Source organism: Stomoxys calcitrans, chromosome 5 (genome assembly GCF_963082655.1).
Source record: "Stomoxys calcitrans chromosome 5, idStoCalc2.1, whole genome shotgun sequence".
Classification (NCBI taxonomy): domain Eukaryota; kingdom Metazoa; phylum Arthropoda; class Insecta; order Diptera; family Muscidae; genus Stomoxys; species Stomoxys calcitrans.
In genome coordinates this window covers 5,943,543-5,955,756 of record NC_081556.1, presented here as the reverse complement: position 1 = coordinate 5,955,756, position 12,214 = coordinate 5,943,543, and the positions used below count along the sequence as shown (strand labels likewise).

The following is a 12,214-nucleotide window of genomic DNA, read 5'->3' as shown; positions in this document are numbered from 1 at the left end:
TTTAATTTTCTATTTACGAAGGAATAAAAAGAGATATTGGATAAAATGCTGCATCTGATATGCCAACATGCATGAATCTAATCTGTCCCACTTTTACGATATTAGGAAGACCAAGCAAAACGGGTGTCTTGGTCGTATGCTAAAAGCGGTTTTAGAAATAAACTTTGTTTTACAACTTATCTTTTTTGAATAAAGTCCATTTCGACCTCCACCATGGAATTAGTTTAACAGCTTAATATTCTGGCGACAGTGGCTAAAAAGTTGATATTTCCGAACTTTCTACATTTTTAAAGCTTGTGTCACCCTGTATATCTGTCATCATCTGAGTTATCGATGGTAACTTCACGGAGGTAAAAAAAATTTTGTCCACGCGAGATTTTTGGACATTCGGAAATTCCAAGTGGAAAGTGTAAATAAATTGAATCCCTTCTAGAAGTTTTTGTGAGAAACTCTGTAGCAAAATGAGTACAATACTGGAGAAGATTGCCGCCATCGAGAGCGAGGTGTGTATGGGATTTTTTATTTTCACATATATATAAATCTAACCTGTATCTTGGCGATGTTTTTTACCGGGGCGTTTAGATGGCACGAACCCAAAAGAATAAAGCCACTTCGGCTCACTTGGGTCTGTTAAAAGCGAAATTGGCCAAATTGCGGAGGGAGTTAATTTCGCCAAAAGGTGGCGGCGGCGGTGCTGGTGAACAAGGTATGTATGGATGTTTACTTTGAAAGAAGCCCTCCCATCATACGTTGTGTTTATTATTTTTCATCCAGGCTTCGAGGTGGCCAAAACTGGTGATGCACGCGTTGGTTTTGTAGGGTTCCCATCGGTTGGCAAGTCTACATTGCTTTCAAATCTGGCTGGTGTTTATTCCGAAGTAGCCGCTTACGAGTTCACAACATTAACCACTGTGCCGGGCTGTATTAAATACAAAGGAGCTAAAATACAATTGCTAGATTTGCCTGGAATCATTGAGGGAGCCAAGGACGGTAAAGGTCGTGGTCGTCAAGTTATTGCTGTCGCCCGAACTTGTAATTTGATTTTCATGGTGTTGGACTGTTTGAAACCATTGGGTCATAAAAAACTTCTAGAGCATGAATTGGAAGGTTTTGGTATACGACTCAACAAAAAACCTCCAAATATCTACTTTAAACGCAAAGACAAGGGTGGAGTTAACTTAAATGCAATGGTGCCACAATCGGAGTTAGATGCCGACATGGTGAAAACCATTCTATCCGAATATAAGATACACAATGCTGATATTACATTGCGCTACGATGCGACTAGTGATGATCTTATTGACGTTATTGAAGGCAATCGGATTTACATACCCTGCATATATCTTCTAAATAAAATAGATCAAATCTCCATAGAGGAGTTGGATGTTATCTATAAAATTCCACATTGTGTACCTATATCAGCCCATCATCGCTGGAATTTTGATGATTTGTTGGAACTCATGTGGGAATATTTACAGCTAGTGAGAATGTGAGTACAATCAGTGAATGGTCTTACTTTGATCCATCACTTGTTGACAATTTCAATTTTTACAGTTATACCAAGCCCAAAGGCCAATTGCCAGATTATAGTTCACCAATTGTGTTGAACTCTGAACGCACATCTATTCAAGATTTTTGTAATAAACTACATCGAACTATCGCCAAGGAATTCAAATAGTAAGTCATACAACATGCGGTTTAGTGTCCACTTTCAACATTGTTTTTTTTTCTTATTTATTACAGTGCCTTAGTGTGGGGCTCATCAGTGAAGCATCAACCGCAAAAAGTTGGCATTGACCATGTACTCAACGATGAAGATGTGGTGCAAATTGTTAAGAAAGTCTAAGACACACTCAGTTATAAACTGAACCGGAATTTAAATCATTGTTCATCAATGTTGAGTATGACCGATTAATTGCTATTGATTTTGATTTGATAACAATAAAGATAAACCAGACACCTTCAAAGTTTTTCTATTTTTCTTTATTTCTTTAGTATTGAAAAACAATAGATTTGTTTGTTTTATATGTATGTACATACAGATCAGAGATGTTTTGTGGATTGGTCTTAGAGTTAGTTCCTAATAGTACTTTTTATGTTTTCTTAGATGTGTTTATTGTATGCAACTTAAATCTACATTTTAAATGGGTGGCTGATTAAAGTATGGATTTCAATGTGAGTTTCCTCATGCAAAACGTTATAGAGAACACCACCCACCTCTAACTTGAAGAAGAGAAACTTAGCTCAGAAGACAAAAGGAACATGCAAGGGATTAAAAAGTAATTCCTTCTTTTATTTCCGATTCACGTAATGCTTTGTAAAGCACTACAAAAATGATACGTATAGTTTTCCAACATAGAGAATGGACGTAATAAAAAAAGAAACGAACATAGCTGGAAACACAAAAATAAATAAATGATATAAACCGCAAAATGGTAAAGAATTCGAAACGAAGTGTAGAACAGAACTGAGTCTTTTCCCCGATTTAAATATTGTGTTAACATTATATAACAAGATTGTTTTAATTGTTGTTAGCAAGAGAGCGCGAGGCTTCATACAAAACATCGCCATAAACAATTATGTAGCAGTAGAAATGTCTGTAAATTATATTAGACCACGGATAAAGGCATCATTATTTATCATTCATCCAACCCGGATACGACACTTTGTGTAAAATATAAACAAAACAAATTTTTTCTTACAAAATAGATGTTCTGGTAACATTTGCGGATCGAACTATGTACCGAGAACGTTATGGTGCTAGCTTATCAATATGTAATTGGAAAATGTTTACGTCTTCCCGGTACGCATAACACCTCGTACCTTTTTGGTTACTGGTTCAGATGGCTCATCCTTGACACCATCAAATAGTGATGCATTTTCCTGCAATAAAGATATCGAAAGAAAAACAGTCGCTTTAACAATTTAGTCAAAATGTAAGGTATATGACGACTTACCAAAGAATTTTGATCTATAGATGATAAGTGATCTGAGGCTGGACGTTTTTCTGCGCTTTTTAATGTTGACTGGCCACTTGTGGTCGGTTTCAAGGCATTTGTTATTTTCTTGTTAGTCCCTAAGGTAGTTATTATCGAATACGTATCAAAAGGTATATAAATTTTAGTATTTGGAAAACCTTCGGCATCCGGTGGAGGCTCTTGGAAATATAGAGGTGGTAATGTAATTGGTACATTGAATGTTTTGTTTGGCGTTAAATCACATTGTCCCGTTTTGGAACAAATTATGTAATTTGCGAGATCACAACATGCCCACATTTTCTGTGAAATATAAAAAAAACAATTATCAAATGGTTTTCTATCACAAGTTCGTTGGGCTCCAGAACGTACCAAATTATAGGCATAACTGTTTTCATGAGGCGTCACTACATAATGGTCTTTCATCATTTCAATAAGGTTTTTATAGAAACTGTATGAAAACGCCTCCGATTTGGCCATTAACGGCTCCAGTATAAATCGCAAACATTTCTCGACTTGTTTTAATTGTACACGATCTTCGTAATCCACAAACTGAGGGTCATGTACCAATATGGGTATAGCAAAAGCCAATATAAAATCAGGTAAAATATGTAAACGTTGTTCGGCAGAAGTATCTGGATCTAAACGAATAGATTAATAATCATAAATAGACCGATGACATGATAAAAAGTCCCAACTCACTTGTTGCCTGTATTGTTTTGAGATATTCCCGTCTTTTGTTTATATCAGCTTCCAAAAATTGACGCTTTAGCTCCAAAAGCCTATAAAAAATGGAAAAATGTCATAAATTGCAATGGAAGAATTTCGGCGCACTTTGTGTTGATATTACTTTTTATCCGTTTCATGACCAGCTAGAGCATAGAATCCCATGAAGTCCAAGGGTAAACAGTTACTAGGCAGACCTTTATTCAATCCTTTATGTAGTTTGCGGGCAAACATTTCTCTAACCTGTGGCACTGGATCACACTTCAAACCAAAAATTAAATAAAATAACATATCCATTTTAAAATATTTTGTTAAAAACATTCTCACCATTAATTGTGATAAACTGTAATACTGCTCAGAGGTATACTGATCGCCAACGCCTTTTTGTTCGCAAATTTTTAACATAGCACAGGCCGCAGCTACCCGGAACCACGATGATTCGGCTGCAAACATACGTTTGTGGTCTAGCAAATCCCCACCATGATGTATGAAGGCAATAAGCATACGGAAGGTTTTCTTGGCGGAAGCTTCGTCATCCCTAAGGCCTAGCAGCCAACGTGCCATTGTTTTTAAACCCTCTAATTTGCATAGAGTATCCGACGGCAGTTCTTCCTGTTCACACCAATCGCCGTCAATGCGTTTACAAGTCCTATCTTCAGGTACAGGCTGTATTAACAATTCTTTAACAATGCGCCGAGCTATCATGTTTTTAATCTTCTCTGCAAAAGCTTTGGGCATATTATAGGCAATGTGGCCCATAGTGACAACTTTGGTCCTTTGATGTGGACTGAGGGGTTTGAGCGTAACGCGTAAATTATCCATGATCTCGTTAAATATGGGATGCACTGTTTTCAGCGTATCCACATGTTCAGTTCCCCCATTTAATTGGGCCTGTGTGTTGACAAATATACAACGAACGGCATGCTTGGCTTGTTTCGGTGTTCCCTCCACGGCAAAATCTTTGCAAACTGGTGCTAATTCCTCCAGAATTGATGGATCTACAGAAATCAGGGGCTTGTAACGCCCCAAATGTGTAAGCGATTTCAAAATCAATGGTGCCGAATAATCATTGTCATAGCTCAATAAAGAGATCATATGACGCAAGGTTTTGTCCATGAAAAAGTGAGGTGAGAATAAATACGACAATGCCTGGTATGAGAAAAACGAAACGGTTGCGACTTCAATACGAAACTCAAAGTATCATTTACTTACCGTCAGTAATTTTAGGCCTTGTTCACCAGCTTCACTTTGTGGTAGACCAATTTCTTTGATTGTATCCCCACCTCGCATACAATCCTCAATTAATCTAAAATATGAAATATATTCTAGCTTCGAGCTTTAGTTTAAATAGCAAAGTACTCACCCAATCAAAATAGAAATAGCTTCCTTATCGATCATTACAGAGGCTATGCGCTCTATTAACATTTTAACTGTCTGATAATACAGATTTGTCATAATGGGAGTACCGAGTTTCTTCAAAAGTAATGACATGGTATCGGCACATTCCTTGCATGAGACATCTCGCTTCAATATTATTTCCATGTAGCGCAATAAAGCAGGATCTTTTCGCATGTTTGTGCTAAATTTGCCCAGAAATTCTGATGCCTTCAAGGGATCAGCCAAAAGTTTGCTTATGATTGTCTGTTTTATATTCAATTGGCTCTGCATTGATGGTGTCATATCTTTAGTTTTGTGTAATTTCACCCACTCCAAGACCGTTTTTCGAGTCTTCATTTGATTCTTTTGCAGCTCGATAAAAGCTTTCATGGCATTATCGTCAAATGTGCCCATTAGGTGATATAGTTGCTTCATTCTTTCCAACGACGCTAATTTGTAGGGCACCAACGATGTGATCAACAAACGCTCCACCTGAAGGCGATCCTCCAGAGTGGGCATGTAATAGCCATGCATTATTTTGTTTTTGATCCACTCCACATTCTTCTTTACATCCGCTGACAGATCATTGGGCTCGCATATTGCCTTTTTGTAAATGTAGGCAAGTCCCAGCATAGCTTCCTTGCGTATTTTAAATTTTTTATCCAATGTTCGTTCACGCACAAAATCCAAAAGGTCCTCAGACTCGCATACAATAGAAAATTCACGCTTTGCAGTTTCTACAATCGCCATTACAACCTCGTAACGGACATTTTCATCAGAGTCATGTTGGCGGGCACGCAGGCACGAAATGATATCCTCACGAAGGTGGGGTTGATTGAGCAAAAAGTGCATTGAGGATTGGACACACTTGACGCGTATTGAAAATGATATGTCACAAAAACGTCCGAGAAACATGCGTAACAGATTTGGATGCTTCTTAGAAATCTGAGAATCCTTCTCTGAAAACATGCGAGCCAAAAGAGCCACAGCTTCTGCAATTTCAATAAGGAATAAATAGAAATAAAAACCCCTAAAAAGTTTTAACGACTTACTCAGACGTTCCTGCTCATTGGAAGATTTTAATTTGCATTCAAGTTGTGGCAACACCGAACACAAAATATTCGGGCAAATCAGATGCAACTCATATATTAAATCGTAAATTTTGTTGCATATCTCATGGTTTTTGTCAACCTTGTCCAAGACCAGAACCTGATTGAAAAACTGTGCCAAACAAAATTCAATTTAATCGAAATCGTAAACAAATTTAAGGTAACATTTCCCAAAATTACCATTTTGATTATAGTCTCCAATGAATCGGCCGTCTTAATTATCAGTTGCTCGGCCAATTGATAGGCATATTTATTCTGTGATTTTTTTGGCTCTACAATGTTGATGAGAATCAAGTCCAAAATGTCTGTGGTAAAGTTGTCAGCTTCGTTTATCAAAGGACTCATGATGTCAATCATAAAGTTTTTCACTTTGGTACTATGCTCCTCGCTAAGAGATAACAAATAGAGAAAAGCTGCAGGTTATATACGTATGTACCGACTAGCATCCTCATAACTTACTTGACAATTTTAAACATCATGCCGAACAGTTGGCAGAATATTTCCGCACAGTCCTCCAGTTCAAAGCACATATTAAAGGACTTTACGTATGCCAGATTTTCCAAGAGATAAAAATAACGCTTGAATGAGGGGTCTTTAGGGTCCTTAAGACCATACAGTTGTTTAATAAAAAATAGAAAAATTGTTTTGATTTGATCCTGATCTTTGTAAGGGGCTTCCGGAGCGTAAACGCGCAACACGTCGGCTATACAACATGCAACCAATAACTGGACATCCCGTGATGGATGTTGTAAAAAATGATCGTCGGCCAGTTGCAGCGATAATGGTATGTACTGTTGATACAAACCATCATCTTGTCCCATTGCTTGTAGTACATTCGCTAGTGTCTGTGTGTGATTGTAAACATTAAAAAAAAAAACGTACGCATTAAGGGGCATTTTCATTAAAACTACATACCTTGAGCCTTCGTATAAGTTCATCAGTGCCGAGGTCTTCGGACAACGGCCTGCATCCTGCAGGATAAACTATATCCGTCATAATAATTTTCCACTTATTTCAGACAGATTTAATTATGTTGGATGCGTCTTGTCTTAACAGTAAGCACAATCTAAAACGACAGGCAAAAGGTTTTAGTTTATAACAATAAGAATATCAACTGAATAACGCAAACAACATTCATCCGCTTGTAGTTCGTTGGTTGGTTGGTGCGTTCTATATATCTACAAACTTGAGTTGCTTTTGCGTGTGTGTCTGTGTTTATGTGCGTATGTGTGCGTATTAGTGGCACCGCTCATTAAGAAGAAATTTGGGAGTTAAGATTCTAATAGTAAACCAAAGGAATTCGCATGAAATTTTCACAATCTTTCCTTCTGCGAAGTGCTTTCAAGTTTGTTTGCACTTTACTACTTTAATTTCTAAAGATATGAGACAAATGGCAGATTCTTTTTTTCTCACTTTATATTGTTATTTGTGTGTGGCCGTGGCCTGATGCTTCGTTTTATTTCTTTGGTCGCGATGTAATTTGTTAGTGGTAATGGACGAAGATAACATTGAATACTTTGCTTTAGTTTTTATTTTTTGTGGTTGGTTGAAATATTTAGTTTTTAAGTTTTTATATTTTGTTGGTTGTTGGTTGCGATTTAGATCAGAGTACGAAGACGACGCTTTTAGTCGACGGCTTGGCCAAAATCTTAATCAGCGGCGGCGGCTCATTGGCTGCGTCGACTGAAAAATTCCAATCGACGGCTGCATAAAATTTTAATTTTTAGCAGTTTTATCGTTCAGTTTTGTATATTGCAATAGAATTAAAGATTATTCAAATGCACATGAAGTGCATATCAATAGGAATATACTAATAAAAATATATTGGATCGTACTAAAATTTTTCTTTAAAGAATGAACTAGTCTGTACAAAACCATAGGGGACTTTAATTTTCCCATTAAGCGGATTTTCTCGCTTAGTTTGTATGGAGAAAAAAGCTATCCCCGTTTAGATAAGCGGCTAATCGTATCGCCATTTATTAAAAGATATTTGTCGTCATTCAATTTGAATGACAAAACTAAAAGAGGAAGAACGCAACATATTTATTCACTGATTAAACGTGAAATTGTGTTATTTGAAACTAAATTATTGTTTGTTTTGTTAATATTTAATTATTTCAGATGTGGCTTCAGAGCTGTCAACGCTAAAGTATAAAACATTTAGCGGGAAATGACCAAACCAAGAAATATTTATTTACAGGTAGTGGCAATTGCCCAACAATGAAATGTTGAGTGCACTATCTGCCAAAATCAGTGATTTGTGCAACTCTGATTTTGTATATGTTACTCGTTCGCACCATTTTCGTTGTTTGTGTATGATATGCAAACAGAAATCTGTCATCTTTATATCGTCAAATCTGCCCGGCTGCTAACAGCTGTTCGCGTGAGTCCACCTTTTTAAATCTGACTTGCAGGTACGCAGCTCAACAGAAATTTTCGTTGCGTAACAGGGTGACATAATAGGCATTGGTGAATATTTTCTTGCAACTGAAAATTTATGTTTTAATAGCTCCATGCACGATGAAATAAAGTTATTTGGAAATAAAAACGATTAACTTTAGTACATATGTGCTTTGTTAGCCAAACATGGTTAAAATTTGGTCAAAATTAAAAATCGATATTTGACGCCATCTTGTATTCTACACAACTGTTATTCAGTGGCGACATAAATGTCTTGGCTGCTTTTTGCTAAAAAGTACTCCTGATAGAACCGATTGGAAGTACGATATCCCAGATAATGGAAGTTGCATAGACGGATGGTTCTAAACTAGTCGACCAGGTAGTATCAAGCGGAGATCCTTGCGATCCTTGCTAAGATATAATGTCAAAACGTCGATTGGCATAAATATCTTCTCAGACAAATATTAAATCCCTGGAGAACGTATTTCTGAACGCAAAAACCACCCTAGACTGTCGCAGATCCCTCAACGAGATGGCTGAACAGTTAAAAATTCACCTGTTCTGGGTGCCGGGCCTCAGAGATATTCCAGGGAATTGTAAAGCGGACGAGCTTGCGAGACTAGGAACTACCTTACACATTCCATTGAAACTGGAATCTGTGGATATGCCTCTAGTGGCATGAAAGCTAAGTTTTCAGGATCAGACCCGAAGGACAACGATGATAGATGGTCACAAAGAGGGTGCTACGAGTATCCCAAAACTATGTGGCCTAATCTAGACTTGAGGAGGTCCGCCGCTTTGCTGTCATTGTGTCCGTCATGACAGGTTACTGTCTAACCGGAAAACATTGCGAAAGACTGAAATTTGCCAGTAAAGACTTTTGCAGAAGATGTGAGGACATCGAAAGAGAAGAAGAGACTTTAGAACACCTTATGTGTGTATGTCCCGCAGTGGCAGTCAGAAGAAGTTCCACTTTAGGTTCTCATTTCTTTGAGAACCTGTCTGATTTAGCGGATGTGAACATACGCAATGGGTTGGGCTTTTTAAAGCGATCTGGATGGTTTATCTGTAGCACCTAAAAGGCATTTCCCTTCTCCTGTTCCTGTGGTATCACAATGGACGAAAATGTGTAAAAACGCCTCTTTTTTTCCGTCATGGGAGAGGCACGTCCCGGAGTGCGTTCTCCGCACGCTCCTGGTCCGTGCCGGGATTGAAAAGAACCTGGACCTGGTTCTGTTTGGTTTGTCAGAACCGCCTCCATCATTGCTCGGTGTCGGTGAGGTGTAACCGGTGCATGGAGTGGGTACATTTCCGATCTTGCTCTGGCCTCACTTCACTACGGGAGTATTGTCATACCGGATCTGTTGCAAGATGCTGTGCGAACATAGCACATAGTGGGTCACACTGCTGGCTACGTCGTCGCAGGTGGTTCACTTTCAGTTGTCATTTAGGCATAACTGTGAGATGTTCAGAAAAACACTTGAAACACACGAGTTTTTTTAAACTTATGCTTGTTTAATGCTGCATATCTGACTAGTCTTTTTAGCTTATAGTAAATAAATAGGTTTCATAAATTCAAAGTTGGACTTATCGGAGATCCTTAATCAGGTATACCATCCGAAATTCGTTGGTACTGAGTTTGGCGTTTGGAGATTTTCCGAAATGGGCAACGATACATCATTCGACAAACCAATATAATGCTGAATGAAAATATAAGCCAAAACAGATAGATAAATAGATAAACAAAACGGTTGGGGAGCCATAGGACGGTGTAACGGAGATCATAATTTTCTAGATAGAGGAATACATTTGATTATTATTGTTTTCGCTCAAATTTCTAACATATAACTTACCAAGCACACCATAGCCAATGCCAATATGTACCTTTCCCATGCGATACGATGATGTAGGTACCATAATTTCCAAAAAGCTATGTTGCTTCTCCTTAAGTTCTTTCAAATTGAAATGTTTTACAGATCTATCATAAAAATTGATGACCTTTGTTGAGGGGTATATAAATATACGAGACTCATGCCAATGACCCGAGAATATGACATGGGGATCCAGTTCACTGATGACTGAACGCAACAGAGGTCCGCCTCCTATGAGAAGTGGAGCATGGGATAAACCAATGCGCAGTTTCTGATGATTGTGTGTCTTATCTGGATTTGTAAAATCCAACATCATGCGATTAATTTTGAAAAATCGCAAATTTGCCTCATAGTCGAATATGTCTCGTCGTGTGAAAGCCTCTTCAAAACGATGTATATTTAAATTCGAAATATATTCGCCATTTTCTCCACCAATATCATTATCACCTGGCACATGTACAAGCTGATGGAAGGCGGAAATCATTTTGAACTTTTTACTTATATTGAGTAAAATATTTTACAGATATGTATTACTGCTTCTAACTTACTCGTATATCAGTCTCTGTTTGGTAGATGTATCTAAAACGTTTAACATAATTTTGAAACTCATGTGGAGATGCCACATTACCCTCATCCAATAAGTCTCCCAAGAAACAAATAATATGAGGCTGGGTAAATATTAAGGCTTGTTGAAAAGTACGATGTAAATACCTGAAAAAAATACAGCATAAAAATATTTATTTAAACATGTTTGTACATGTTGGAATTCCCATTCCAATTTACCTATCTGAATCATACCGAGCCAGCCCACTGTGAAAGGATTTATCATTGGTTTCACCTAAGAGTTGGGGGTCGGCAATAAACAAAATTCGCGTGCAATTTTCTATAATGGGCAGCATGATTTAAATCACTATGTGAGGCTCAATACCCGGGATGACATACATACCATAATGACAGTTTATCTCTTGCCAAGAAGACCGATTAAAACGATACACAAGAATTTCATTATAGCAACACAATAGCAGGGTTAGAAGCAAAAAGGTCCGAATAATCCATCTGTAAATATGACATAAAATGGGATAAATCAATATCTGCAGGCTACAACGAATGTTTAAACCAATAATTACCTGTACACGTGACGAATTGGCATTTTTGTAAGCAAATCAAATGAAAAAGTTTTAGTGTGGATTACTCAGACCATTTGTTCTTTGGCACTTGTCTAAACGCTCCTGATTCGCGTATTCCCCCTCATAATGATATGTTTAATATATATACATATATAGCTAAAATCGAATTGTGTCAGCATTAATTGAATTAGGGCAGGCTTTTTGGGATAGGGTTTGTGGTTGGTCGCTCGTTGGCTGATGAACCGGTAGTGGTGATTAACAAAAATGTGCATACCTTTTAATAAAATGTGACAAAACAAATGCTTGTCTTGGTAATAAATAAAAATTTCACAATACTAAAATTATTAATAATTCAAAAGCTAACAAAAAAACAACACAAAATTGTAAACTAAACACGGCGAAGAAGTCTTGTCAAGCAAAAGAGGGCTCTTTGTTGTCAAGTTATCAAGTCAAGCTGTTGTCATTCTCTGACAGACAATGTCACTTGAAGGCAAAGAGGGTGATTATGTGTGGCAAGGCAGCATGCTGGTGCATGATAATGGTTGTGCAATCAATTAGGTTAGCAGTATCCAGGTTGCTGAAAGCAATCAGCCGGCATATGTATGATTTTTTGAATTTTTGACAATACT

At 37.5% G+C, this 12,214-nt stretch overlaps 3 protein-coding genes across 4 annotated transcripts; 1 reads left to right on the top strand and 2 right to left on the bottom strand.

The window, feature by feature from the left end:
- The first annotated feature begins 306 nt into the window (after positions 1-306).
- Positions 307-1,967, top strand: LOC106095337 (GTP-binding protein 128up). Its single transcript, XM_013262575.2, has 5 exons — positions 307-503; positions 583-706; positions 775-1,489; positions 1,555-1,677; positions 1,744-1,967. Exons 1-5 carry the CDS (start codon positions 462-464, stop codon positions 1,844-1,846), a joined length of 1,107 nt encoding a protein of 368 aa, XP_013118029.1. The 5' UTR covers positions 307-461; the 3' UTR covers positions 1,847-1,967.
- Positions 1,962-7,815, bottom strand: LOC106095325 (sister chromatid cohesion protein PDS5 homolog B). Its single transcript, XM_013262566.2, has 13 exons — positions 7,601-7,815; positions 7,103-7,253; positions 6,647-7,032; positions 6,368-6,575; positions 6,131-6,299; positions 5,065-6,070; positions 4,914-5,007; positions 4,029-4,850; positions 3,826-3,962; positions 3,678-3,757; positions 3,348-3,616; positions 2,958-3,278; positions 1,962-2,883 (listed from the first exon to the last, which is right to left on the bottom strand). Exons 2-13 carry the CDS (start codon positions 7,181-7,183, stop codon positions 2,791-2,793), a joined length of 3,666 nt encoding a protein of 1,221 aa, XP_013118020.1. The 5' UTR covers positions 7,184-7,253; positions 7,601-7,815; the 3' UTR covers positions 1,962-2,790.
- A 2,266-nt stretch (positions 7,816-10,081) lies between these two features.
- On the bottom strand, positions 10,082-11,992 carry LOC106094649 (metallophosphoesterase 1 homolog). Of its 2 annotated transcripts, none has more exons than XM_013261887.2 (7): positions 11,860-11,992; positions 11,586-11,741; positions 11,405-11,514; positions 11,242-11,341; positions 11,007-11,169; positions 10,441-10,948; positions 10,082-10,378 (listed from the first exon to the last, which is right to left on the bottom strand). In XM_013261887.2, the coding sequence occupies exons 2-7, from the start codon at positions 11,606-11,608 to the stop codon at positions 10,188-10,190; spliced, it is 1,095 nt and encodes a 364-aa protein (XP_013117341.1). In that variant the 5' UTR covers positions 11,609-11,741; positions 11,860-11,992; the 3' UTR covers positions 10,082-10,187. The 2 variants fall into 2 exon arrangements, with proteins under 2 accessions (XP_013117341.1, XP_013117348.1); XM_013261894.2 differs by having other exon boundaries at positions 10,441-10,921; positions 11,860-11,987.
- Positions 11,993-12,214: the final 222 nt, after the last annotated feature.